Genomic DNA, 26128 nt, shown 5'->3' with positions numbered 1-26128 from the left:
AATGGCAGCAAATATTACAATAGTTCAGTAAAAATATTTTAAGTGGGGATGTCATGGTCCTGGGTCGTTGACCCAGCGTTTTGTGTTTTGTGATTATTTCCCTCTGTTCTAGTTATTCTGTGTCCTCCCCCCTTGTGTCCGGTTCGGGTTCTAGATTTCCTGTTTTGTTCTGAAAGTCTGTGTCTGTTGTCATTGTGTTCAGCTTGTGTCCTCCAGTCATCATGTGTATTCAGATCAGCTGTTCTTCCTTCCTGTGTGCGATTACCCGATTACCTTGTGTGTGTGTGTATATATAGTGGGTGTCGGTCTGTGTTCGTTGTCGGCTCGTCTGTGTTTCTTGGTATCCTGGTCCTTGGTCTGCGTCTCTCTGCTCCGCTCTCCGTTTTGTAAGATTTCAGGTTTGCTCTTTAGTTTCTCCCAGTTTAGGTTTGTCATTACTCATGCTTCATTGCCTGTTTTTGCCACTGCCACCGTGTAAATAAACATCACTCGTATCATCAGTTTGCCCGCCGGAGGTTTTGCCCGGCCCGCCGGAGGTTTTGCCCGGGAGGAAGCGACGATCGCGCCGTCGGCGCATCACCCCACAGCCGAAGACTAGGACTTTGGAACTGCCAGCTGTGGTGAGTGAAAAGGACCCTTTTTCTGTTTTGGACTGTGTGTCTGTTTATTCCGGGGCTGTGTTTTTTGAGTCGGCTGCCCTGCCGGTAGCTCAGTTAGCTGCCCAGCAGCCACTAGCTCAGTTAGCCACTCAACCGTCACCCCCATTACAGTCACAGCCAGACCTATTAGACACTTGGTTACAATCCATAGCTCAGTCAATAGCTCAGTTGACAAGAGACTCATCCGCCTTATTATCACCTATTCAGCCATCGTTGTCACCAACTCCTCCTGCACAACAAGTTAAGTCCATCCAACCCGGAAAGAACTATTTTTCACCTGTTCATGTCAAGCAGAGAGACACACCACATAATATTGTAATCAGTCCTCAAAAGCTGGCCAGCCCAGAGACTGTGACACACTCCAGGGCCTCCCCAGAGGCTGGGTCCCAGCCCCCGGCCGACTCTGGACCCCTGGAGATTAAGAAGCCAGCTGAGGACTGTATCCGGCTGTCGCTGCCCGAGCTGGGTCAATGCTCTGTGCAGCTGCAGTCTGCCTTGTGTTTGCCAGAGGCCCGTGTGCCTGCTGGTTCTGACCCGTACCTGCCAGAGGCCCGTGCGCCTGCTGGTTCTGAACTGTGCCTGCCAGAGGCCCGTGCGCCTACTGGTTCTGACCTGTGTGTTCCAGGGGCCCCGGTGCCCACTGGTCCAGAGACTGTTTTCGCTGGGGGGCCCGAGGAGCCCGTCCAGCCTCCTGCTTCGCCTGCTGGGGGGCCCGAGGAGCCCGTCCAGCCTCAAGACTCGTCAGCTGGGGGGCCCGAGGAGCCCGTCCAGCCTCAAGACTCGTCAGCTGGAGGTTCAGGAGAACCTAGCCAGCCTCCTGCCTCGTCAGCTGGAGGGCCCGAGGAGCCCGTCCAGCTGCCAACTGCAGCCTCATCATCCTCGCCAGCTGCAGCTTCATCCACGCCACGGGCAGCAGCAGCTTCTTCCACGCCTGCAGCGCTACAGTCTCCGGCTTCCACGCCGTCGCCTGCTGCAGCCTCATCATCCTCGCCAGCTGCAGCCTCCGAGCCTTCATCCTCGCCCGGCTGCAGCATCGTCATCTGCCTCGCCTGGCCCGGCTGCAGCCTCGTCATCTGCCTCGCCTGGTCCGGCCTCTGCTTCAGCCTCGTCATCTGCCTCGCCTGGTCCGGCCTCTGCTTCAGCCTCGTCATCTGCCTCGCCTGGTCCGGCCTCTGCTTCAGCCTCGTCATCTGCCTCGTCTGGTCCGGCCTCTGCTTCAGCCTCGTCATCTGCCTCGTCTGGTCCGGCCTCTGCTTCAGCCTCGTCTGGTCCGGCTTCTGCTTCAGCTTCAGCCGCGCCTGGTCCGGCCTCCGCTTCAGCTTCAGCCGCGCCTGGACCAGCCGCTGCTTCGGTCTCGTCTGGTGCTGCGACGGCCACGCCACCTTCGGGTCCCGAACTGCCGCCTCGACATCGGCGGTCATCTACCAGGCCGCTGGTGGAGCGTCATCGTCAATATGGACGACCTCCTAGACGCCGCCGCTGCCTTCCGCGCGGTCGGCCTCCAGACTTGTGTCATCGTCGCCATTGCTGTCCGCACGGTCAGCCGCCTGAACGGTTTCCTCGTCGCCGCCGTTGCTGTCCGCACGGTCGGCCGCCTGAACGGTTTCCCCGTCGCCGCCGCTGCCGTGTGCACGGTCGGCCCCCTGAACTGTCTCCACTCCGCCACCGCTGCCTTCCGCTCGGTCGGCTTATGGATCTACGTCGCCGACGTGGCCGGCCTCAGAAGATGAACTGTCCTGGACTTCTGAGTTGTCAGCCTCCGGGCCGGCCTCCTGAACTGTGTTTTGTTCTCGTGCTCCAGCATGTGTGTTTTTGTTTTGGACAATTCTCTCGGTTCGCTGGAGCTTGTGTTGGTCCCTCCGTCCTGGGCCCCCGCCGCCCGCCCTGGGTTGGTCGTCTGTTTTTGTTTTGGGCTGTCTGGAGCCAGCCCTTGGAGGGGGGGTACTGTCATGGTCCTGGGTCGTTGACCCAGCGTTTTGTGTTTTGTGATTATTTCCCTCTGTTCTAGTTATTCTGTGTCCTCCCCCCTTGTGTCCGGTTCGGGTTCTAGATTTCCTGTTTTGTTCTGAAAGTCTGTGTCTGTTGTCATTGTGTTCAGCTTGTGTCCTCCAGTCATCATGTGTATTCAGATCAGCTGTTCTTCCTTCCTGTGTGCGATTACCCGATTACCTTGTGTGTGTGTGTATATATAGTGGGTGTCGGTCTGTGTTCGTTGTCGGCTCGTCTGTGTTTCTTGGTATCCTGGTCCTTGGTCTGCGTCTCTCTGCTCCGCTCTCCGTTTTGTAAGATTTCAGGTTTGCTCTTTAGTTTCTCCCAGTTTAGGTTTGTCATTACTCATGCTTCATTGCCTGTTTTTGCCACTGCCACCGTGTAAATAAACATCACTCGTATCATCAGTTTGCTGCATTTTGGGTCCTCCTTTTCCTCCACACCACACGGCTCCCTCCCCCAGCCGTGACAGGGGATAAAGGAGCGGATTGGTTATAATGTAAGTACAGGGTGGGCCATTTATATGGATACACCGTAATAACATGGGAATGGTTGTGATATTAAAGTCCTGTTTGTGGCACATTAGTATATGTGAGGGGCAAACTCCTCAAGATGGGTGGTGACCATGGTGGCCATTTAGAAGTCGGCCATCTTGGATACAACTTTTGTTTTTTCAATAGGAAGAGGGCCATGTGACACATCAAACTTATTGGTAATGTCACAAGAAAAACAATGGTGTGCTTGGTTTCAACGTAAACCTCCAGCAGAACCAGGCTCAGGGAGGGGCGGGGCCATCTGCTGACCGGTTGGGGTGAGAGAAGGAAGACAGGATGAAGACATGCTGTGGAAGCGAGACAGAGATTAATAACAGATATGATTCAATGCAGAGAGGTCTGTTAATACATAGTGAGTGAACCAACCAACCACAGCATCTGTGGTGAGAGAGTCATCAAGGAGTTCAGGCACTCCATCAAGCTCACAGTCACAGACTCAGGTGAGATTCTAGAGTTGCAGGGCTTCCTCCAGAGCAGCTGTTAGAAACACAGCTGCATCTTCTTTCTCTCACACACAGAAAAGAGTGAGACAGAGTGAGGCATCAGGGAGTTTAATTACCAGCTTTAAGACAAATGAATGAGAGTGCTGAATGATAGCACTCATGAGTGGTGCAGCATGCTTTAATTACTACCCACTAGTGAATGTGTCAGCAGCTGAAACTGTATTAATGGTGATTTAAAGAAACGAGTCCCAGTGTGTAGACCAGGCAAGCTGCTTCACTTGTAACACACTGGCAGAAACCCCAAGTCAGTTAGGATGACTACCTGAACATTTGAATGTTTCCACTGGTCACTGAGGTGGTACGTTACAGGGATCCAGTCTGTTCATTTACAGGACTCTACTAGAGCTGCTTTGCATGACTCACAGTTGAAATAATGCTTCTTTGTCTGATGCAGGGCCTTGGTTCACCCCATCAGTCGTGCAGGGGGTCGTCTGCTCTGCAAAAGTGCACTTTAATGTAAACTGTGCAGCAGTGCTGCAAACTAATCCAGACGAAATAAAAGCACAATGTCAGGAGCTACTGCAGTTCAGCATCAAACGTAGGCCAAATCAATCATTAATATGATTTTCATGATCATCTTGTTTGTCTTAATGTTCTTATGATTCAAAGAAACATCCAGCAGCTGTGAGATCGGCTGTACTGATTTAAAATGAAGTGTGTACGGCCCCAAAGCCTCTGAATGAGCTGCAGATGTGTTTCAAACTCCTGTAACAAAAGCAAACATGTCTGCATACCGGCTAACTTTGTCCACACACTGTTTCTGCTCTGCAGGTTTCACAGATGAAGATGCAAATAGTGGAGGATACGGGGATGGAGGAGATTGGGTTGGACTTTCATTAATATTTTGTCTGTTAGTTTGGGCTGTTTGTTGTTCCTGCTGCTTCCGCTGTCGTCATAATTACCTGCAAGGAACTAAAGCCATTATAGCAGCATCCTCCTGAAAACAACATCTGCTCTGCTTTTCCACAAGAATGAAGATGCAGAGGTCTGGCTTTAGGATCTGAGCTCAGATAACATCTGGAGTTTAAAGCATCATTTTAATCTTCTTCTGCACAAAATGGCTCAGTCGAGTGCTGCCAACTCCAAGAGGTTTTCGGAGGATCGGGTGATGGAGATCTATAAAGTAGGAGTAACATTATATAGCTACTATGTCAAAATTCTATAGTATGGTATATGATATGGCACAGCCCTGCTGTAAAGATCAAATGTGTGACAGTGAAAGGTGCTACAAAGAAGTCGGGAGAGAAATGCTGCAGAAAAGTCTCTTTAGCAAACAACGAGCAAACATAAAGCCCGTCCATTTCACATTTAAGGCAGGTAGTATGTTTGTTTTTCTAATGTTGACAAACTGACCCTCCATCCATCCACTTCTGCTGATCCTTTTCAGGGTCGCGGGGGCGCTGGAGCCTAACCCAGCTGTCTTAGAGCGAGACAGACTGAAGACCTGTCCAGTCCGCTGTCCCTACTAAGTGCATGTCCTTGAAACAGTGGAATAAAAACTAAAGCAATGAAAAATAATGATCCTCATCATCAACATTACTACCGAAATGTGAACTAGCAAGTACAGCCTGAGCCCATAGAAACAACATCTTTGTAATCTGTAACAGTTTTGGATTTTTGGACATGTTAAACAACTTTTAAAGGGTTTTTCACAAAGATGCTGAACATTAAATGCAGGATGCCACAGACATCCATTTTAGCCAACAATCTGCCATCTTCACCTCCAGTGTTCAAATAAAACGGAGACGTTGTGACATCAGCAGGAGACAGAGATCAGCTAGAGACACGCAGACAGTTTAAGCAGGCTGCTGTTCAAGTGGAGGCTGGTATGAATCCTGCTTCTGTTTATGTTTCCTGTTGAACAAAAACTTGACCAGAAACTGACATACCAACTTTCAGACTAGCAGATCCATCCTCCTTCCCTCCATCCTCTGTGTGTCCTTCTGTCTGACCTGCAGCTGAGAAACAGGTGTGAGGTGTCAGCTGTCAGGTAGGTGATGAGTGAAGAACAGAACAGAATCCATTTCCTCTTCAAACTGCTGTCAGACATGAGCTGTGTTCCAATTCGTCGGCTGCATCCTTCGGAGGACCCGGCCTTTGCGGTCTACGTGGGCCGGGATGGTGGGGACAGAGAGGCTGTAACTATATCTGCTGGTGTCACTGTGACCTCAGAGCAGTTTACATGAAACATGAAACGAATTACAACTTTTGCGATATTGACCAGCTCATGATGCAGAGTGTAGACTGTATCTGTGATAATGAAAATGATTTAAGGACTGGTTTATGACACGTCTATAAAAAATATAAAGTCTGTACAAATGTGAAACTACAAAGTTAAAAGCAGCTGGAACGACAGCTGTTCAAAGCTGAACACTTACATCAGCCAGAAGACAGAGTGAGTCCTCCATCTCTCTGAAGGAGGCCATCGTGGTGAGCACAGATGCAGCAGCAGTGTGGATGTGTCCACTCTCACAGTGTCTCTCTTTCAAGTTTGTCCTCACATTCTCAAAAAAAGAACATGTCTATGCAGATGCCCAGAGCCTAACAACACACCCGCTATAAAAACTTTTGCACCACCAGATTTTCATATACTTACATTTGAAAGTGTTCGTCTCCTGCATTAACTCCCACTTCGATCACTATCATTATCAGAAAAATATCTCCTGTATGGCCCGCAATGAATCCTGGGATATGTTGGGCCACAAAGGACACACCTGACCCATCCTTCAAATTCAGGGAAATGAAGGACGCATTTGGAAGACTTCAAATTTGAACAGCCTTCGTCGCGTCCATGTGATACAATTTCCTACAAATGTGGCATTCGAAGCATCCTCTCCCTGAATTTGGAAACACCCAATGTGATGATAGAGAGCAGGAAGAACCAGTCTCAACAAGAGACACACACACCTGATTTCCTGTAACTGCAGAGGGGAGGAGCCACCCGAGCAGGTGGGAACAGGAAGAGAAACAGCTGAGCCTCCGTCAGAGCAGCAGGAGGACGGTGGAGCTGAGGCAGGGTGAGTGTTAACACCACATTGTTGTAGTTTTGCTGTCAGAGTCTCTGAGTGTGTTTGTTTGTGTGACTGTAGAGAGAAGAAGAGTCACAGTGAGCTCTGTAGCTGTGATTGGCTCAATAATCACCTTCAATGGACTGAACGCAGAGAACGAGCCGAGGAACCTGACAAACCTGTTTGTGTGTGTGTCTGTGTGTGTACCTGTTTAGACATGTTTGTGAGGACAAAGAGTTGGTATGCTACTATGTGGGCTAATAGAGTCCCACAAAATGGCCGTCCTCACGAGTTTGAGGATATTTTTGAGGCTTTTTGGTGTCCTCACTAAAATCTGAAAACAAGTGTCTGTGTGTGTGTCTGTGTGTGTATGTGTCATAAAGAGAGTCGAGTTCACGGTCGCACACTTTCTATCTCAGAGGCTGTATCCCAATTCTTCGGAGCCCCTCTGATGACATGGTCCAAAAAATAAATCAATTGTGGCCACAAAATACTACTTCGTGCGCACGAAATGCTAATTTGTGGGCACGAAACACTTGACCAATAACCGTGATCCTTCCCAGGCCCTTGCAGTTGGTTGACAATAAAATCTATCCCGGCGTCCAGGCCCTGTAAAGCAACTGGGCTCTCAGTATCCTGTTTAAATGTCTCTCCGTAATAATGGTTCCTTGCATTGCAGGCTTTTCAAAATGCATTGTAGCTCATTCCCAGCCTAAAATAAAACTCACTCATACCGTCTCTGTCCACGGTGTATAGGTTTAGCCTACTCTCATGCTTGTGTCTCTACGCAGCTGTCCAGGAATTGTATCAATATGATGTTGCCACAAATGCGTAATTCGTTGCCACGTTATACCCATTTCGTGCTCTCGAAAATAGTATTTCGAGGGTATTTTGTGGCCACAATTTATTTATTTTTGGACCATGTCATCAGAGGGGCTCCGTACAATTCAGGTACTATTATTATACTATTAGTGTTAATTGTACTTTCTGCAGTGTTTAAATGATTACATATACACACAGTTACTGTCCCTCCACACATACGACTTGGTTCTCCTTCTATGCCCCAGCTTTGTTTACTTTTTCCCACCGAGGCTTCTAGACTTCTGATTGGCCAGCATTTCTGCACGGTTAGGAATATATCTCCACCTGTTGCTTTGGCATGTTCCTAGCAGTGTTTTCCTTCATTTCTGCCTTTACGTGTGGACGGGATTATTTTTGAAAACAAAAACAGAAAATCTCCGTTCTCAAAAATACCCGTGTACGTGTGGACGTAGCCTCAGTCTATGTATTTACTGCTTTGTGGTGAAGGTCCGTGTCTCATGTCAGTGTGTTTAGTTTGCGTTTCCTCTGTCTCATCTTGTCAATCACTCCCAGCTGTGTCCTGGGACAGGGATAAAGGGCAAAAAAACAAAAACCAACTAAATAAGCAGACAAAAAAAAAAAAAAAAATAAATAAATATATATATATATATACACACACACACATACATCAATCACCTGGATCACCTGTTGAGAAAGAAAAAAGAAAACAAGCAGAAGAAAACGAGAGCAATACAATAAACAACATCACAATGATATATAGTAATATAACAGTAAATACTAAATATTAAACATTATTGTGCAGCACATAAGATCAACAGAACACAGTGTGCTTTGAGGTACACTCTAAGAACTAAAACTGATAATTACTTAAATATTTTGGTGCAACACACTGACATTTTAGACCTTCTTCAGAATACTGTATATACTATGGGCATCATGGTGCTGATCCAGAATCCTTACATTATTATTTATTACTAGAGCTACAATAATAAAGCAATGAGGAGGGGGAAGTAATAAATATGAAATAATGTATTTATGATGATTCCATTTGTTTCACTATCCACTCTGTGCAGGGCAAAGCTTATTACATGTATAGAAATACAATCATTTTACTGCTGTAAAATCCAAATTTTGTCTTATTTAAAATATAAATCTAATATAATCTGCATCTTAATGTATGTTCTTTAAAATACAGCGTGTGTTTTTAATATATTATAATTATAATAATGCATAATTATGTGGACATGTATATTAGATCGTTTTTTAGTGAAATATAATCCCCCCAGAAGGGCAGGAAATGCTCTGTAACTTACTTTAAAACTAAATATGTTCACTAAAACGGTGACAGAGCTACAGACCCATGACAGCCTTACACAGGTAGCCAGCAGCTATGACCAGCACTACATGTGCAGTTAATAAAAGGACAGGTAATGTTTGTCACGCTGTTGCACACACAGCACGCTCGTTTGTTTCAGTTCGTCAAATTGCCACAAGACAGCTTACCAACGTGTACGTAATAAGCTAATACTCCTGTGTGCTACACACTACAGTGTACGCTGTACACCTACTTACTGGGTTTGTCGCATCAGTCTGTGTCTCTGAGTTAACTTGTGTTTCTCTTACAGCTCCGGACCGCAAAAAATGCGCGTGCTCTTTGTGAGCTCGTTCCCGGCTCGTAACCAGCGCGTTCTGCCGTCGAGGGCGATCATTGGTTAAATGTGATCATGTGACTGATGCAAGCCAGATCCTTTTATTTAGCAAAACTGTGATTAACAGTTAAATATTATTGTTGAAGGGCACAGACAGGACTCCGCACGCACACACACATAAAATAAATAATACTTTTTTTTTTTAAAAAGTTGCCTCAACAAAAGGGCACCTTGGGCACCCATCAGGAAAGGGGCGGGTGCTCAAGCCCCTCTAGCCCCCCCCTCTGCACGTGCCTGTCGCAGAGAACGGGGGTGTGAGAAGACTCCAAAACCTCCCTCCGCCCGCTCATTGTAGTGTTGATGCATGTGTGTTCTAAGGTGCATTTCCCCAGCTTTGGAAAATTCAGAGGCACAGATGAAGCTGGGGTACACAAAAACTGTAAAGCCAGGTGGAAAAGGTTCAGATAAGATGTCTTCCTGTTCCCCCAGTACGTTAAAGGATCCTCTGATCTTGGAATGTTTCTCTCCGATACTCTCCACAATACTAAGGGGTTGGCAGTCCGTTATAATAAAACTCAGGACTGCATGGTCCAGAACAGACTTCCTAGGTGCTTGATTTCAAAATAATAAAACGCATGTTAATTAAAAAATGATGATAAAGCAGTTCAGTGTCAATATAGGCCGACCTGTGTTCATTCTCGGTGTGTTTGTCTCCTCATTTTCATGTTTGGTTCTGTAATGCCTGAACACTGAGGAGGTGCTTTTGATTGTGTAACAAAGCTCAGCAGAATAGAAAATAAATAATTTACACTGCAAGTCACATTGCTGTTTTTCCTATTCTGATAGATTACACTGAAACAAAGACAGACAAACTATTCCCTTATTTGCAGTTAAAAGATCAAAATGATCCCACACAGCAGAAACATTTTTTTTTCTTTCAAGCTCAATTTTGTTATGGAGAGATGTTTTTTTTTTTTTTTTTTATCTTTGTGAGAGTAATTTTGGTTTTTTGGGGGGTTTTTTGGTGGCGACTCATCCCATTGACAGATGCAGATGCGGTACCTTTTAAACACAGTTTAGCGCGTTGGTAATGAGCGATACAGCCGCTGTATCGATCACGTGACTTTTTCTTAAAGCGACACACGCACCGATACAGGTTTCGCTCTGTGAGCTTGATACAAGCGTCGGTGCATCATCGGTGCTCCCACCCCTTGTGTTCCGTGTTTTCGTCTTCCCTTCGTGTAATTCTTCATATTCGTGTACTGTTAGTTTTCACAGTTTAGGTTTTTGCTTAGTTTCCATGCTCACCTTCGCCATTTCTGTTTGTATCACCATGTGATGAATAAACTCACTTGCATCTGAGCTGCCTGCATAAAGGGTCCTTTGATAATTTACACACGGCTCGCAAACCGTGACAAAAACACTGGAAAAATTGGGCTGTTCTAAAACGTTTGACGGGTAGTGTATATATTTAGTTTATATATTTTCTTTATTTATAATAGTTTGTTTTATATTGTAGCAAAGTGTTACTTGGATACTTCTTTATGTGCTTCTTCATGTGCAATTTTGTTGCATTCTGAGCCTAAGAAATTTATTGTGATGAACTGCTGTTAGAATCAAGTTAAATTCTGATAAATCAGACAATTACCTCTCCAGCTGTTGTTACAGTCTTTGTTTATCGGATCCTTACAGGGTAAAAGATGACGACACCTAAAGAAATCCTTCTGGGGACTTTGAAGGATTTGGGACGTGATGACTTTGAAGAATTTAAGTGGCATCTGAAGAACGGGTCTGTAGAAGGTTTACCAGCAATCCCAGAGAGTGAACTGGAGAATGCAGAGAGGACGGACATAGTGGATCTGATGTTTGATACCTACTCTATCAACACTTTTGAAGTTGCTAAAAATCTTTTGGGGAGGATAAACAAGAATGATCTGTTGGAGAATTTAAATAAAACCATCCCAGAACCCACAGGTAAGTCAGGGAATGACTAAACAAAAAATACATAAACAATAAAAACCTTAGTTAACATTACACAGGTGCCATTAAAATCTATATAAATAATAAATCCAAAACACTTGCCAACACTTTCAGGAGTGAGAGACTGCAGAAAGCCAACAGTTTGTGTTTTATGCATCTGCACAAATAACCTCCTGTGTACACACATGCATATCTGCTCTTTGGGTTGGTTTGATTAAAATGGGACCAGCAGCAGGTTTTCTGCCCATTTTACAGATTTATATTGTCAGATTGGTTTTAGAGCTGTTTTATCAACATAAATGAGGCGACAACAACAGTTTGGGACACGTCACAAATATGATCAAAGTGCTTTCTCTTAAATCTATTTACCAGTTGAAGGTAAAGTTAAAAAAATGGCTGCCATTTCTTTCTGCTGTTTGGAGACCCAAACAAAAAAATGCCCACACAGTAAATGCTTTTTATTATGGTTGATAAACAGGACACTAAGGTGATTGGTCAAAAGTTGGAGGAAAGCCACAGTTCTCCTTATTTGACTGAAATCCACCATTTCAGCTCATGTTTTTTCTTCTGCAGCTTTCTGGGAGATTCCACTTCAGCCTTCTGCTGGCAACGCTCCCGTTACCAAGCTTCCCTTAGGCAGCATCATTAGAAGACATAGCATACATTTACACTGCTATGCTGATGACACCCAGCTCCATCTGTCCATGAAGTCAGATAACACACACCAATTAGTTAAACTGCAGGAACGTCTTAAAGACATAAAGACCTGGATGGCCGCTAACTTTCTGCTTCTTAATTCAGATCAAACTGAGGTTATTGTACTCGGCCCTGAAAATCTTAGAAATATGGTATCTAAGCAGATTCTTACTCTGGATGGCATTACCTTGGCCTCCAGTAACACTGTGAGGAACCTTGGAGTCATTTTTGACCAGGACATGTCCTTCAACGCACATATTAAACAAACATGCAAGACTGCTTTCTTCCATTTGTGCAACATCTCTAAAGTTAGAAATATCCTGTCTCAGAGTGACGCTGAAAAACTAGTTCTGTCATGGTCCTGGGTCGTTCAGCGTTTTGTTTCATTTTTGGTATCACCTTGTGTACTTTGTGTTAATTCTGATTTTGTATTAGTTCTTAGGTTGATCTCTACCTGTGTCTTTCCTCTGTGTTCTGTTCGTGTCCCCGAGTTTGTGTTGTAAAACAGTCTGTTTCCTGTTTTACTTTGAAGGTTTGTGTCTCGTCTTGTGAATTAGGATCAGCTGTGCTCCCCTCCTGTGTGTCATTCCCTCATTACCTTGTGTGTATTTATAGTATGTGTCTGCCTGTGTTCCTCGTTGTGTCGTCTGCATTACTGTGTTAATCAGTGTTACTACTCGTCTCTCTATCCAGCCTTCTTTGTGTCATCTCTGTGTATTCCCCGCTGTCCTTATGTTTTCAGGTTTGTCTGTTACAGTGGCTTGCAAAAATATTCGGCCCCCTTGAACTTTTCCACATTTTGTCACATTACAGCCACAAACATGAATCAGTTTTATTTGAATTCCAGGTGAAAGACCAACACAAAGCGGTGTACACGTGAGAAGTGGAATGAGAATCATACATGACTCCAAACATTTTTTACAAATAAATAACTGCAAAGTGGGGTGTGCGTAATTATTCAGCCCCCTTTGGTTTGAGTGCAGTCAGTTGCACATAGACGTTGCCTGATGAGTGCTAATGACTAAATAGAGTGCACCTGTGTGTAATCGAACAAGGCCGAACAAGGAGAGTGCTGATCCGAAATGCAGCCAAGAGGCCCATGGTGACTCTGGACGAGCTGCAGAGATCTACAGCTCAGGTGGGGGAATTATTAGTCGTGCACTGCACAAAGTTGGCCTTTATGGAAGAGTGGCAAGAAGAAAGCCATTGTTAACAGAAAACCATAAGAAGTCCCGTTTGCAGTTTGCCACAAGCCATGTGGGGGACACAGCAAACATGTGGAAGAAGCTGCTCAGGTCAGATGAGACCAAAATGGAACTTTTTGTTCAAAATGCAAAACGCTATGTGTGGTGGAAAACTAACACTGCACATGACTCTGAACACACCATCCCCACTGTCAAATATGGTGGTGGCAGCATCATGCTCTGGGGGTGCTTCTCTTCAGCAGGGACAGGGAAGCTGGTCAGAGTTGATGGGAAGATGGATGGAGCCAAATACAGGGCAATCTTGGAAGAAAACCTCTTGGAGTCTGCAAAAGACTTGAGACTGGGGCGGAGGTTCCCCTTCCAGCAGGACAACGACCCTGAACATAAAGCCAGGGCAACAATGGAATGGTTTAAAACAAAACATGTCCATGTGTTAGAACGGCCCAGTCAAAGTCCAGATCTAAATCCAATCCAGAATCTGTGGCAAGATCTGAAAACTGCTGTTCACAAACGCTGCCCATCTAATCTGCCTGAGCTGGAGCTGTTTTGCAAAGAAGAATGGGCAAAGATTTCAGTCTGTAGATGTGCAAAGCTGGTAGAGACAGACCCTAAAAGACTGGCAGCTGGAACTGCAGCAAAAGCTGGTTCTACAAAGTATTGACTCAGGGGGCTGAATAACTACGCACACCCCACTTTGCAGTTATTTATTTGTACAAAATGTTTGGAATGATGTATGATTTTCGTTCCACTTCTCACGTGTGCACCACTTTGTGTTGGTCTTTCACCTGGAATTCCACTAACATTGATTCATGTTTGTGGCTGTAATGTGACAAAATGTGGAAAAGTTCAAGGGGGCCGAATACTTTTGCAAGCCACTGTAGTTTTTCCAGTTTAGGTTTATGTTTAGTTCTGCCCTCACCTTGGTTTGTTCACTGTAAATAAAACCTCACTCGCATCTCCACCACTGTCTGCAACTTGGGTCCTCATTTAACTCCACCGCACGACTGCTGCCCCAGCCGTGACAAGTTTATGCATTTATTACGTCAAGGCTGGATGACTGTAATTCATTATTATCAGCAAGTCCTAAAAACTCGCTGAAAAGGCTTCAGTTAATCCAAAATGCTGCAGCAAGAGTCCTGACAGGGACTAGAAAGAGAGAGCAGATTTCTCCTGTATCGACTTCCTGTTAAATCCAGAATTGAATTCAAAATCCTGCTCCTCACATACAAGGTCTTAAATAATCAGGCCCCATCTTATCTTAATGACCTTGTAGTACCATATCCCCCTATTAGAGCACTTCGCTCTCGCTCTGCAGGCCTACTTGTTGTTCACAGAGTATTTAAAAGTAGAATGGGAGGCAGAGCCTTCAGTTTTCAGGACCCAAAAAGATAGTTGGGGTTTTTTCTGTTGTATTATTGTAGGTTCTTTATCTTACAATATAAAGCACATTGGGGTGACTGTTGTTGTTATTTGGAGGAATTAATAAAAAAAACTTTTATACTTGAAATTCTTTCATTTATTCTACATATTTATTCATCACTGGCTCCATAGTGTTGTTTATGTAATATGTGAAATGTTGCTAGTATTGATTTGGTGCTGTATAAATAAACATAATTAAATCGAATGTGTCTCTATAAAACCTGCCCTCAGTTATAACCCAAGTGTCAGGGCTCAATGGCTCATGAAAAGGAATGGAGTCAAGCACAGAACCAAAAAACGGAGGCTGAGTGACTTTTAACAGAAATGTATTTTACTAGATTTCTTGACAGAGAAAGCTGAATCACGGCTAAATTCAACAGCAAGCGAGGTATTATGAGAAGTGCAGAGCTGAGGCCAGAACATAAGCTGAGGCAGGTCAAAGGAACAACAGGGGCAGAATCGGGCGAATAGAAACTATCCAGGATCACTGGAACAAAGGAGATAATAATCAGAGTGGTCCACAGTGTAGTGAATGAGTCCAAGATTTAAAAACTAAGAGGTGTTACGTGGCTGCAGGTGGAGATCAGCTGGAGGAGGAGATGAATTAAATCTGGGTACAGAGTGAGATGTGGGTGCACAGGGAGGCAGGCAGGTGAGGATGGCAGTTTGCAAGAGTGAGTTTTCCCAGCAGTGGCAGGCCAGAATCCTGAGGCGTGACTTATGGCGAGAGTTGGAAGATGTATCCAGGTGCCGACTAGGGAACAGGAAAAGAGGGTTACGCGAAACAAGCTGAGGAGCACAAGACAAAATGTGAGGCAGAGAACTGACTGTGCTAAGCACACAATCTGGAGAAGGTTCATTGTGAGTGCTGCTCATAAATACTGCCGGAGTAATTGGCAACAGGTGAGGAGCACGGAGGAGTGAGGAGGGCTCCACCCAGGCGAGGAGAGCTGATGCTGTGGAAAGTTACTCAGACTCACCCGGATCATGACACCAAGAGTCCAGTGAACTGAACACATAACCACAGTAACCAGAATGCAGTTTTCTCATTTGTGTCATTTGCTGTTTATTCATGCAGAGATTCTCACTGAGTGTCAGCTCAAACTCAAGTCAGACCTGAAGCAGAAGTTCCAGTGTGTGCTCGAGGGGATTTCTACAACAGAAAACCCGACCCTCCTGAGTCAGATCTACACAGAGCTCTACATCACAGGGGGAGGGACTGCAGAGGTCAATGATGAACATGAGGTCAGACAGATTGAAACAGCATCCAGGAAACCAGACAGACCAGAAACAACCATCAGACAAGAAGACATCTTTAAACTCCCACCTGGAAGAGATAAACCAATCAGAACAGTGCTGACAATGGGAGTGGCTGGCATTGGGAAAACAGTCCTAACACAGAAGTTCACTCTGGACTGGGCTGAAGACAAAGCCAACCAGGACATCCAGTTCATGTTTCCATTCACTTTCAGAGAGCTGAATGTGCTGAAAGAGGAAAAGTTCAGCTTGGTGGAACTTGTTCATCACTTCTTTACTGAAACCAAAGAAGCAGGAATCTACACCTTTGAAGACTTCCAGGTTGTGTTCATCTTTGATGGTCTGGATGAGTGTCGACCTCCTCTGGACTTCCACAAAACTGCAATCCTGACTGACCCTAGAAAGTCCACCTCAGTGGATGTGCTGCTGATAAACCTCATCAGGGGGGAACTGCTTCCCTCTGCTCGCCTCTGGATAACCACACGACCTGCAGCAGCCAATCAGATCCCAGACTGTGTTGGCGTGGTGACAGAGGTCAGAGGGTTCACTGACCCACAGAAGGAGGAGTACTTCAGGAAGAGATTCGGAGATTCGGAGCAGGCCAGCAGCATCATCTCCCACATCAAGACATCACGAAGCCTCCACATCATGTGTAGAATCCCAGTCTTCTGCTGGATCACTGCTACAGTTCTGGAGTTTGTCATGAAGAACAAAGAGAGTCAAGATCTGCCTAAGACTCTCACAGAGCTCTACCTACGTCTTGTGCTATTTCACCTAAAAACGAAGGACATCAAGTATGATGGAGGAGCTGAGACAGAGTCATGCAGGAAGATCATTGAGTCTCTGGGAAAACTGGCCTTTGATCAGCTGCAGAAAGGAAACCTGATCTTCTATGAATCAGACCTGACAGAGTGTGGCATCGATATCAGAGCAGCCTCAGTGTACTCAGGAGTGTTCACACAGATCTTTAAAGCTGATGAGTGCCACATGTTCAACAACGTTGTTTACTGTTTCATGCATCTGAGCATTCAGGAGTTCTTTGCTGCTCTTCATGTCTATCTGACCTTCATCAACTCTGGAGTCAACCTGCTTAAGAAACAATCTCCTCGCTTTAAAATCTTCCAGAAAACACTTACTGTAAAAGACTTCTACCAGAGTGCTGTGGACAAAGCCTTAAAGAGTCCAAATGGACACCTGGACTTGTTCCTCCGCTTCCTCCTGGGTCTTTCACTGCAGACCAATCAGGATCTTCTATGCATGCTGACACAGACAGGAAGTAGCTCACAGACCAATCAGGAAACAGTTCACTACATCAAGAAGAAGCTCAGTGGGAAACTGTCTGCAGAGAAAAGCATCAACCTGTTCCACTGTCTGAATGAACTGGATGATCGTTCTCTAGTGGAGGAGATCCAACAGTCCCTGAGATCAGGACGTCTCTCCACAGATCAACTGTCTCCTGCTCAGTGGTCGGCTCTGGTCTTCATCTTACTGTCATCAGATCTGGATGAGTTCGACCTGGAGAAATACTCCCGTTCAGAGAAGGCATTTTTGAAGCTGCTGCCAGTGGTCAAAGCATCCAAGAAAGTGCTGTAAGTGAATCTATGAACAAATATGTTTAATAATGCTAGATGAATAAAAGAATATGTCTCCATTGTTATTCTTCCTCAGGCTGAGAGATTGTAAACTCTCAAAAAGAAGCTTTGAAGCTTTGTCTGAAATTCTCAGCTCCCCATCCAATCATCTGAGAGAGCTGGACCTGAGCTCGAACAAACTGCAGGATTCAGGATTGGATTTGCTGTGTGTTGGACTAAAGAGTCCTGACTGTAAACTTGAAACTCTCAGGTAAGGATACAGACTTTTTGACACTTTTTGACTCTTAAATCTGTAAGTTTATCTTGATGCGGACGTTCAAAGTCAGCACAATTTTCCTTTTAAGTTCCTGAGTTTATATTTTTGACTGTCAGGTTGTCTGGACAGATGTTTTTATTTTATTTTATTTTTTTACTTGTCCCTAAAGTCAGAACTAAACCCACATGTAGATGACTTTCTGTTACTGGAGCAGCCTTCCTGAAGACAGCAGTGTGTTTTCATGCTTTTAAAGCCAAACTCACCTTTCTGACCTGGCTTTCATTTATTATCTATTTTTGTTTGTTTATTATATATTTATTTCTACTGTTTAACTACTGCTCACATCTGTTATCCTCCTTTTTAATTGTTCATTTCTTTTTACCCAGTGTTTCTATATTGCACTTTGTATTTGTCATCTATATTTATCATGCACTACTTTGCTCATTTATTGTTTGGTTTTAATGTTATTAAATTCTGGTCCTTTGGTATTCTTTACGGCCAAAAAGACACGGCTCAAAAGTGGTCTTTTCACTTTAAAAAATTATCTTTATTTTACATATCCGGATATGGAGACCTGAACACACAACCCCAGGTCTGAAGCACAAAACAGGAAGCCTAGTCATTTATATAGACGTCACACACACTTTAAGTTTCGATCAAACACTCTGCTTAGTTTCACTTTTTGCCTGCAAAAGCATGTAATTTCCTGTCAGTCCTGTCGGCACAGAGTGTACTCAGAGTTGGGCCTTTCTTATAAAGCAATATAATCAGCATATAAGTATTTAAGATTATAAATTTAAACCTCAACAATGTTCTTACCTGGTCTCTGGTTTGTTTATTTGTTTGTTTGTTTATTTGTTTGTTTGTTTGTTTATTTGTTTGTTTGTTTGTTTGTTTGTTTGTTTGTTTGTTTGTTTGTTTGTTTGTTTGTTTGTTTGTTTGTTTGTTTGTTTGTTTGTTTGGTTTGCTCAGTTCTGTTTTTCTGAGGTTTTTAAGTTATTAAATTTGTAACTGTAGTGATTTGTGTGTGTGACAGAGAGGCACTGCCAGGGATTTTTGACACAAGTTGTTCTTGTAAAATCAGTCTGTGAAGGTTCTCAGACATCCAGGTCATCGTAGTCTAAGAAGCTTGGAAAGAAAAGCGTCTGGACTTCCTTGAAGATGTTTCACCTCTTATGAGAGAAGCGTCTTCAGTTCTAAGGGTCAAATGGTGGAGTGGGGCAGTCAGTGAAAGGGCAATGGTGGTGGCTCAGGGTTTGTATGTTTGGGGGGTTCAGAGGGAAAAGATGAATGCAGGTCTGGAGTTGGTGTGTGAGAGCAGGGAGTGAATCTGATCAAACATGAGTGTCATGAAGCCTGTTTGCAGTTATTTGCACTGTTTTCCACTCTGGATGTTGTTTCTGTTCAGCTGTGAGTATAAAAGGCTCCATTCTACAACCTGTTTGTGTTAGTTGTTCAATAGAAACATTATTTTGTGCTGATGTTGCACTTCTTTTATTCACAACCAAAGAGTTTTTGAAGTCTGCATCAAACTGATTTAAATGACTTTTGAATATTACTTTAAATACTTTAGATTTAAAATTCTGATAAAAGTTTAAATACAAAGATCACTATATTCTAATGTTTTGGCTGCAGTTTGTTTTTGCAGACAGGTATAACAGAACAGCTTTAGTGTTTAGATTGTTTAAACTTGAGTATGAACTTATACAAAATGCAGCAAGAGATTAAAAAAAATGTTTGATTATAAAATCGACTATATTGGATTCCTATCGATATCGGACATGAAAAGTGGCATCGTTCCATCTCTGCTTTGATTAGAGACACAGCTCTGTGTTTTCCAATTTGTCATTTTGAAAATTTACATTTCTTCACTGTTGAACAGCAGAAATGAGACTTTCCCAGGGAGGGGTCACTTGCCCCTCCCTTCCTTCCCTCCCCATCTCCAGCTGCCTCCCTCTTCCCGCTCCACCACAACCACCCACACATGCAGGGCCTTGGAGTAGGGGTATGTCACCAGGGTGCAGAGGAGGCTACCCCCCCCTCTGTCCCCTTCTGGCTGCCTCTGCCTCAATTTTATCCCACAACTTAGACATTCACATTACTCACACTCTCATTACACATACATATAGGATCTTGGGGGTGGGCACGATACACGGAGTCCAAAGTACCATCAGGGTGTACACCCCACCCCTGGCATCGTTGCCCACTTCTCAATTTTAAATACACGTAGACATTGAGGGCTAGCAGGAGGGACCATGCACTTACCTGCTGCTCTCTGGCAGGTAGCTCCAAGCCCTCCTGGGTTTTAAATGCACCTTAGAACACACATGCATCAACATTACAATGAGCGGGTGGAGGGAGGTTTGGAGTCTTCTCTCACCCCCATTCTCTGCGACCTGCTGGAGCAGGGGGGCTAGGAGGAGGAGTTGGCCGTCCGGCTGCGGTCTGGAGTGTGGAGCCTTCCTGCTGCTGCAGAGTCGGGGCGGTCTGCCTCCCCCCACCGCAGGGAAAAGGGAAACACCACCTCGGTCTGGGTGCAGTCCCCCCCTCCAGGGGCGGGGGCACCTAGACCCGGTTTGTAGAGTACGCTTGGGGAGTGTGATCGTGTGTACAGCGTCTCTTTATGTTTGTCTCCACGTTGGTTGAGTGTGGAGTAAGTGCATATGAGAGCATGAGGGTGGGAATGGATGTTTGTATCTGTGTGTGCCTGTATGTCTGTGTCTATATGTCAGGTTGGGTGTCAGGCGCCACCTCTCTGGGGACATCTCAGGCCCTCCAAGGTTTGGAGGCCTATCTCCCCCCACCACCACTTCCCCTGCCAGTGGCGGACCCCCTCAGACATCGGTGCGTTGGTGGTTCTTTGTGTCCGGGGATGGGCGTCCAGGTACACACCGGCTCACTCCTTGGCGGCCGCTTATCGGGGCCTGGAGCCTGGGGCTCGCTCGGGCCACTTCGGAGGTGGGGTGCCCCCAGCCTCTCGGCCTGGGGCTCGGTCACTCAGGCGCAGCTGGCTGCCGGCGGAGCTCACGGGCGCGTCACTGCAACTCCCCCTGGCTTCTGCTCCGCGGCTGCTGAGTGAGCCCTCATCTGGGACTCTCCTCAGCTCTTTCCGGGACAGTGGCGCAGCTGCCCCTCTGTTGGTCTTCCTTGGTCTCTTGTGTTCTGGGGGCCTCTGGATGTCTGGAGTCTTGATCTCCTCCACACCTGCTTCACGCCCTGGAGGACGGGGCTGTGGCCCCCCCACACCCTCTAGCAGATTATTACATGAAGGAACCTTTTAAAAAACAAAAAACAAGCGCATCCATGCTCACAGGTGTACACATGGGTGATCACACCCACAAACTACACCCTTTTTGGCTCCTACCTCAAAGCACACTGTGTTCTGTTGATCTTATGTGCTGCACAATAATGTTTAACATTTAGTATTTACTGTCATATTCCCATATACAGTGGGGCAAAAAAGTATTTAGTCAGCCACCGATTGTGCAAGTTCCCCCACTTAAAATGATGACAGAGGTCAGTAATTTGCACCAGAGGTACACTTCAACTGTGAGAGACAGAATGTGAAAAAAAAATCCATGAATCCACATGGTAGGATTTGTAAAGAATTTATTCGTAAATCAGGGTTGAAAATAAGTATTTGGTCAATAACAAAAATACAACTCAATACTTTGTAACGTAACCTTTGTTGGCAATAACAGAGGTCAAACGTTTACTATAGGTCTTTACCAGGTTTGCACACACAGTAGCTGGTATTTTGGCCCATTCCTCCATGCAGATCTTCTCGAGAGCAGTGATGTTTTGGGGCTGTCGCCGAGCAACACGGACTTTCAACTCCCGCCACAGATTTTCTATGGGGTTGAGGTCTGGAGACTGGCTAGGCCACTCCAGGACTTTCAAATGCTTCTTACGGAGCCACTCCTTTGTTGCCCGGGCGGTGTGTTTTGGATCATTGTCATGTTGGAAGACCCAGCCTCGTTTCATCTTCAAAGTTCTCACTGATGGAAGGAGGTTTTGGCTCAAAATCTCACGATACATGGCCCCATTCATTCTGTCCTTAACACGGATCAGTTGTCCTGTCCCCTTGGCAGAAAAACAGCCCCATAGCATGATGTTTCCACCCCCATGCTTCACAGTAGGTATGGTGTTCTTGGGATGCAACTCAGTATTCTTCTTCCTCCAAACACGACGAGTTGAGTTTATACCAAAAAGTTCTACTTTGGTTTCATCTGACCACATGACATTCTCCCAATCCTCTGCTGTATCATCCATGTGCTCTCTGGCAAACTTCAGACGGGCCTGGACATGCACTGGCTTCAGCAGCGGAACACGTCTGGCACTGCGGGATTTGATTCCCTGCCGTTGTAGTGTGTTACTGATGGTGACCTTTGTTACTTTGGTCCCAGCTCTCTGCAGGTCATTCACCAGGTCCCCCCGTGTGGTTCTGGGATCTTTGCTCACCGTTCTCATGATCATTTTGACCCCACGGGATGAGATCTTGCGTGGAGCCCCAGATCGAGGGAGATTATCAGTGGTCTTGTATGTCTTCCATTTTCTGATGATTGCTCCCACAGTTGATTTTTTCCACACCAAGCTGCTTGCCTATTGTAGATTCACTCTTCCCAGTCTGGTGCAGGTCTACAATACTTTTCCTGGTGTCCTTCGAAAGCTCTTTGGTCTTGGCCATGGCGGAGTTTGGAGTCTGACTGTTTGAGGCTGTGGACAGGTGTCTTTTATACAGATGATGAGTTCAAACAGGTGCCATTCATACAGGTAACGAGTGGGGGACAGAAAAGCGTCTTACAGAAGACGTTACAGGTCTGTGAGAGCCATAGATTTTCCTTGTTTGAGGTGACCAAATACTTATTTTCCACCCTGATTTACGAATAAATTCTTTACAAATCCTACCATGTGAATTCATGGATTTTTTTTCACATTCTGTCTCTCACAGTTGAAGTGTACCTCTGGTGCAGATTACTGACCTCTGTCATCATTTTAAGTGGGGGAACTTGCACAATCGGTGGCTGACTAAATACTTTTTTGCCCCACTGTATCATTGTGATGTTGTTTATTCTATTACTCTTGTTCTCTTCTGCTTGCTTTCTTTTTTCTTTCTCAGCAGGTGATCCAGATGATTGATATATGCATTTTTTTTTCTCTGCCCGTTCTGTTGGTTTTTGTCTTTTGCCCTTCTCCCCCGTCCCTCTTCTCAGCTGTTTCTCTTCCCCTCTTTCTTTCTCCCCTTCTTTCCCCCAGTCAAGTCTGTCCGGTATTCAGTAAGTGAAAATAAAATAAACAATAAAAGGTGAATCAAATGGACCATTACGGCAAGGCTGGGATGGTCAGTTTGGTAAAGTAAATCCGTTGGGCATCTTTCTTTGCCTTTAGACAACAATTCTGATGGCAAAAGAGCCAAACGGGACAGGCCCAAAAAAAAAAAGAAAAAAAAAAAAAAAAGAAAAAAAAGAAAAAAGAAATGAGACTTTCCTGTCAGAGGTCATTTTTTTAAAAATGAGGTGAATCAACCATGAAAACCATGAATCAACATGTGAACATGAGCTGATGCTGCTGAAGTGAAGTAAAGTTACAGAGGTTTGATTAGGTAATGAGTCCTAATGAGTCCAAGTCTTCTGCTGAATCAGCAGAAGACTTGGACTCATTTGATTCCAGCTTTGATATCATTGATTTCAATATGTCCATTTCTTTCACACTTCACCTTTAAAAGTGAAGCCATGTGGTTCCTGGAAGGAAAAACACGACTTTTTCAAGTCTTTGTCCTGTTTTTATGAGAAATGTACGACTTTAATGTGAAACATTCAGTTTTTCTCTTGTTGTGTTTGTTTGAAGCTGCTTCCTGTTGGCTTCAGCTGTTTGGAGTTTCCATTTTCTAAACTTCTACATTCTGAACCTTCTTCAGCTCTGAACAGATGATGAAACACTGAATGATTTCAAGCTCTTTGTCTAATAAACTTACATCTTTCATTCTTTATACAGATTGTGGAGCTGTGGTTTGTCAGAGATCAGCTGTGATTATCTGGCAGCAGCACTGAAGTCCAACCCCTCCCATCTGAGAGAGCTGGACCTGTGGGGAAACAACCTGCAGGATCCAGGAGTGAAGCATCTGTGTGGTTTCCTGGAGAGTCCAGGATGTAAACTTGAAACTCTGAGGTCAGTCAGCATGTTTTAGTTGTGCTGAGATGAATATGATGTGAAAGTTGTGCTGACACTAAACTGCAGACATCAGGCTGATATTATACTGATCCACACTGAGGATCTTCATGGTAAAGTCTGTTTTCTTCTTCTCTGGTTTAGTCCATTGACTGCAGCAGAACAATGTTCACATTTCAAACAGTGATACTCAACGTATGGCCCGCGGCCCACACGCGGCCTGCCCACCTTTCCTGATTCAGAGAGAGGGGACCCTGATTAACTGTGTAGCTTCTTCCTCACAGTTCTAAGTATCAGACTCAACAATGAATAATCCACAGCTGACTGTCTTTAGCAGGTCAAAGGTCACGGCACACAGCAGACAGTCAGAAATATTCTAACTCTGATCATTTATCAGTTGTGACACTGTGAGACTTGATCAGAGGTGTGATCATCACAGCAGAGGCCTTTGTGTCAAAGTCACTGAGGATCAAACAGAAACACATGAAGCAGATTTTCCTCTTCTGGCTTTTTATAGCAGATAACCTTCAAAATATTCTGCAGTCGATCAAAAACTGAAGCAAACCATGAAGCAACATGTGAACATGAGCTGATGCTGCTGAAGTGAAGCAAAGTTACAGAGGTTTGATTACAGACACAGCTGAGAGTTTGTAATCTGTCATCATTTTAAAAAGTTTCCATGGAACAGCAGAAATGAGGCTTTACTGTCAGAGGCCGACAGCACTGAACACAACAGCAGACTGGTGGCTAATAAACAGTGAATGATGCAGAAACAGATGTTTGAAGCTGTTCTTGGAGTACACTGAGAGAGAGAGAGCTGTGCAGGCAGGAACAGCCAAAGTCAGAGAGAATTCATGAGCATATTTATCAAACGTGAAGCAGAGTTTGGATCTTCTTTTGCTGCTGCTTCACTCAGTTTTGGTTGGAGACAGATGAAACCTGCAGCTTCAGGATCTGTGAGCTGTCCACTTTCAGCCCCGACGGCGTGTCCGTGTACGTGCCGTCGAGTGAACGATCCACGCTCTGTGTTTCCATCTTTGTGTGTTTAGCTGCTCTCATTTACTGTTTTAGCTGTTTGCTGCTTGTTGAAATAGTTTGTGAGCTTTAAGCTGAGATTCTGGCAAAATACATTTATATTAAACATCGATTCAGGATTGAATGAATCAACATCGTTTTATTCAAATTAAAACCATTTAAATGGGAACATGAATTTTTTACAGCCGCCTCTAATGCTGGGTAATGTCAGCTGGTCCATGTGCAGCTGGCTGTGAGGCTCAGGGAGCGTCTACAAAGTGCAACACTGAAAGAACATCATCCATAAATATTGAGTAAGAACTGGACTCTCATACAGCGAGACTCAAATGCCTTTAAACATCAGCTTATCCTGCTGATCCAAGTCCAACACTGAGTTTGTAAAAACATGTTTGTCAATCATTTTGTTTGGTTTCTGAGGAAAAAGATTCAATAAGTTGCTGCTAATACACAACATTTCATCATATTTCCTCATAACCCTCTTTTGTCTGACCATTTGATCCCATTTGAATTTGCAATAAAGGATCCACAGAGTTTGGTGACAATAATGACAGTAGATGTTTGTGTGAAAGTGCTGGAAGCAAATGAGTGTGTGATGTTCTTTCAGTGTTGCACTTTGTAGACGCTCCCTGAGCACTGGTCTCACAGCCAGCTGCACATAGAGACCAGTGTTGTTAGTCCAGGTCAGAAGATGACTTGTTGGAATGAAAATGAGCTTGTAGTTTGTCTGCTTTAATAATGTGACTGGAAAAAGGTGTTGGACTTCAAATATGTCCATTTCTGTCACACTTCACCTTTAAAAGTGAAGCCATGTGGTTCCTGGAAGGAAAAACACGACTTTTTCAAGTCTTTGTCCTGTTTTTATGAGAAATGTACGACTTTAATGTGAAACATTCAGAGTTTTTTCTCTTGTTGTGTTTGTTTGAAGCTGCTTCCTGTTGGCTTCAGCTGTTTGGAGTTTCCATTTTCTAAACTTCTACATTCTGAACCTTCTTCAGCTCTGAACAGATGATGAAACACTGAATGATTTCAAGCACTTTGTCTAATAAACTTACATCTTTCATTCTTTATACAGATTGGTGGGCTGTGGTTTGTCAGAGATCAGCTGTGATTATCTGGCAGCAGCACTGAAGTCCAACCCCTCCCATCTGAGACAGCTGGTCCTGAGCTTCAACAACAAGCTGCAGGATCCAGGAGTGAAGCATCTGTGTGGTTTCCTGGAGAGTCCAGGATGTAAACTTGAAACTCTGGGGTCAGTCAGCATGTTTTAGTTGTGCTGAGATGAATATGATGTGAAAGTTGTGCTGACACTAAACTGCAGACATCAGGCTGATATTAT

At 44.7% G+C, this 26128-nt stretch overlaps 1 protein-coding gene across 1 annotated transcript in view; it reads left to right on the top strand.

The window, feature by feature from the left end:
• Positions 1-2113: 2113 nt before the first annotated feature.
• LOC146640786 (NACHT, LRR and PYD domains-containing protein 12-like) overlaps positions 2114-26128 on the top strand; it is a 135184-nt gene continuing 111169 nt past the window's right edge. Inside the window, exons 1-6 of the mRNA XM_085399888.1 lie at positions 2114-2213; positions 6633-6722; positions 15563-17330; positions 17410-17583; positions 23584-23757; positions 25865-26041. Of these exons, the coding sequence (XP_085256014.1) occupies positions 2114-2213; positions 6633-6722; positions 15563-17330; positions 17410-17583; positions 23584-23757; positions 25865-26041 (2483 nt within the window). The remainder of the gene's footprint in view (positions 2214-6632; positions 6723-15562; positions 17331-17409; positions 17584-23583; positions 23758-25864; positions 26042-26128) is intronic.

The sequence above is a fragment of the Rhamphochromis longiceps genome, unplaced genomic scaffold, assembly GCF_057381845.1.
Source record: "Rhamphochromis longiceps isolate RC_006_pf unplaced genomic scaffold, R_longiceps_female_GT1.1 unmapped_scaffold_1, whole genome shotgun sequence".
Lineage (NCBI taxonomy): Eukaryota > Metazoa > Chordata > Actinopteri > Cichliformes > Cichlidae > Rhamphochromis > Rhamphochromis longiceps.
The sequence above is the reverse complement of the archived record's forward strand: the minus strand, read 5'-3'. Positions and strand labels throughout refer to the sequence as shown.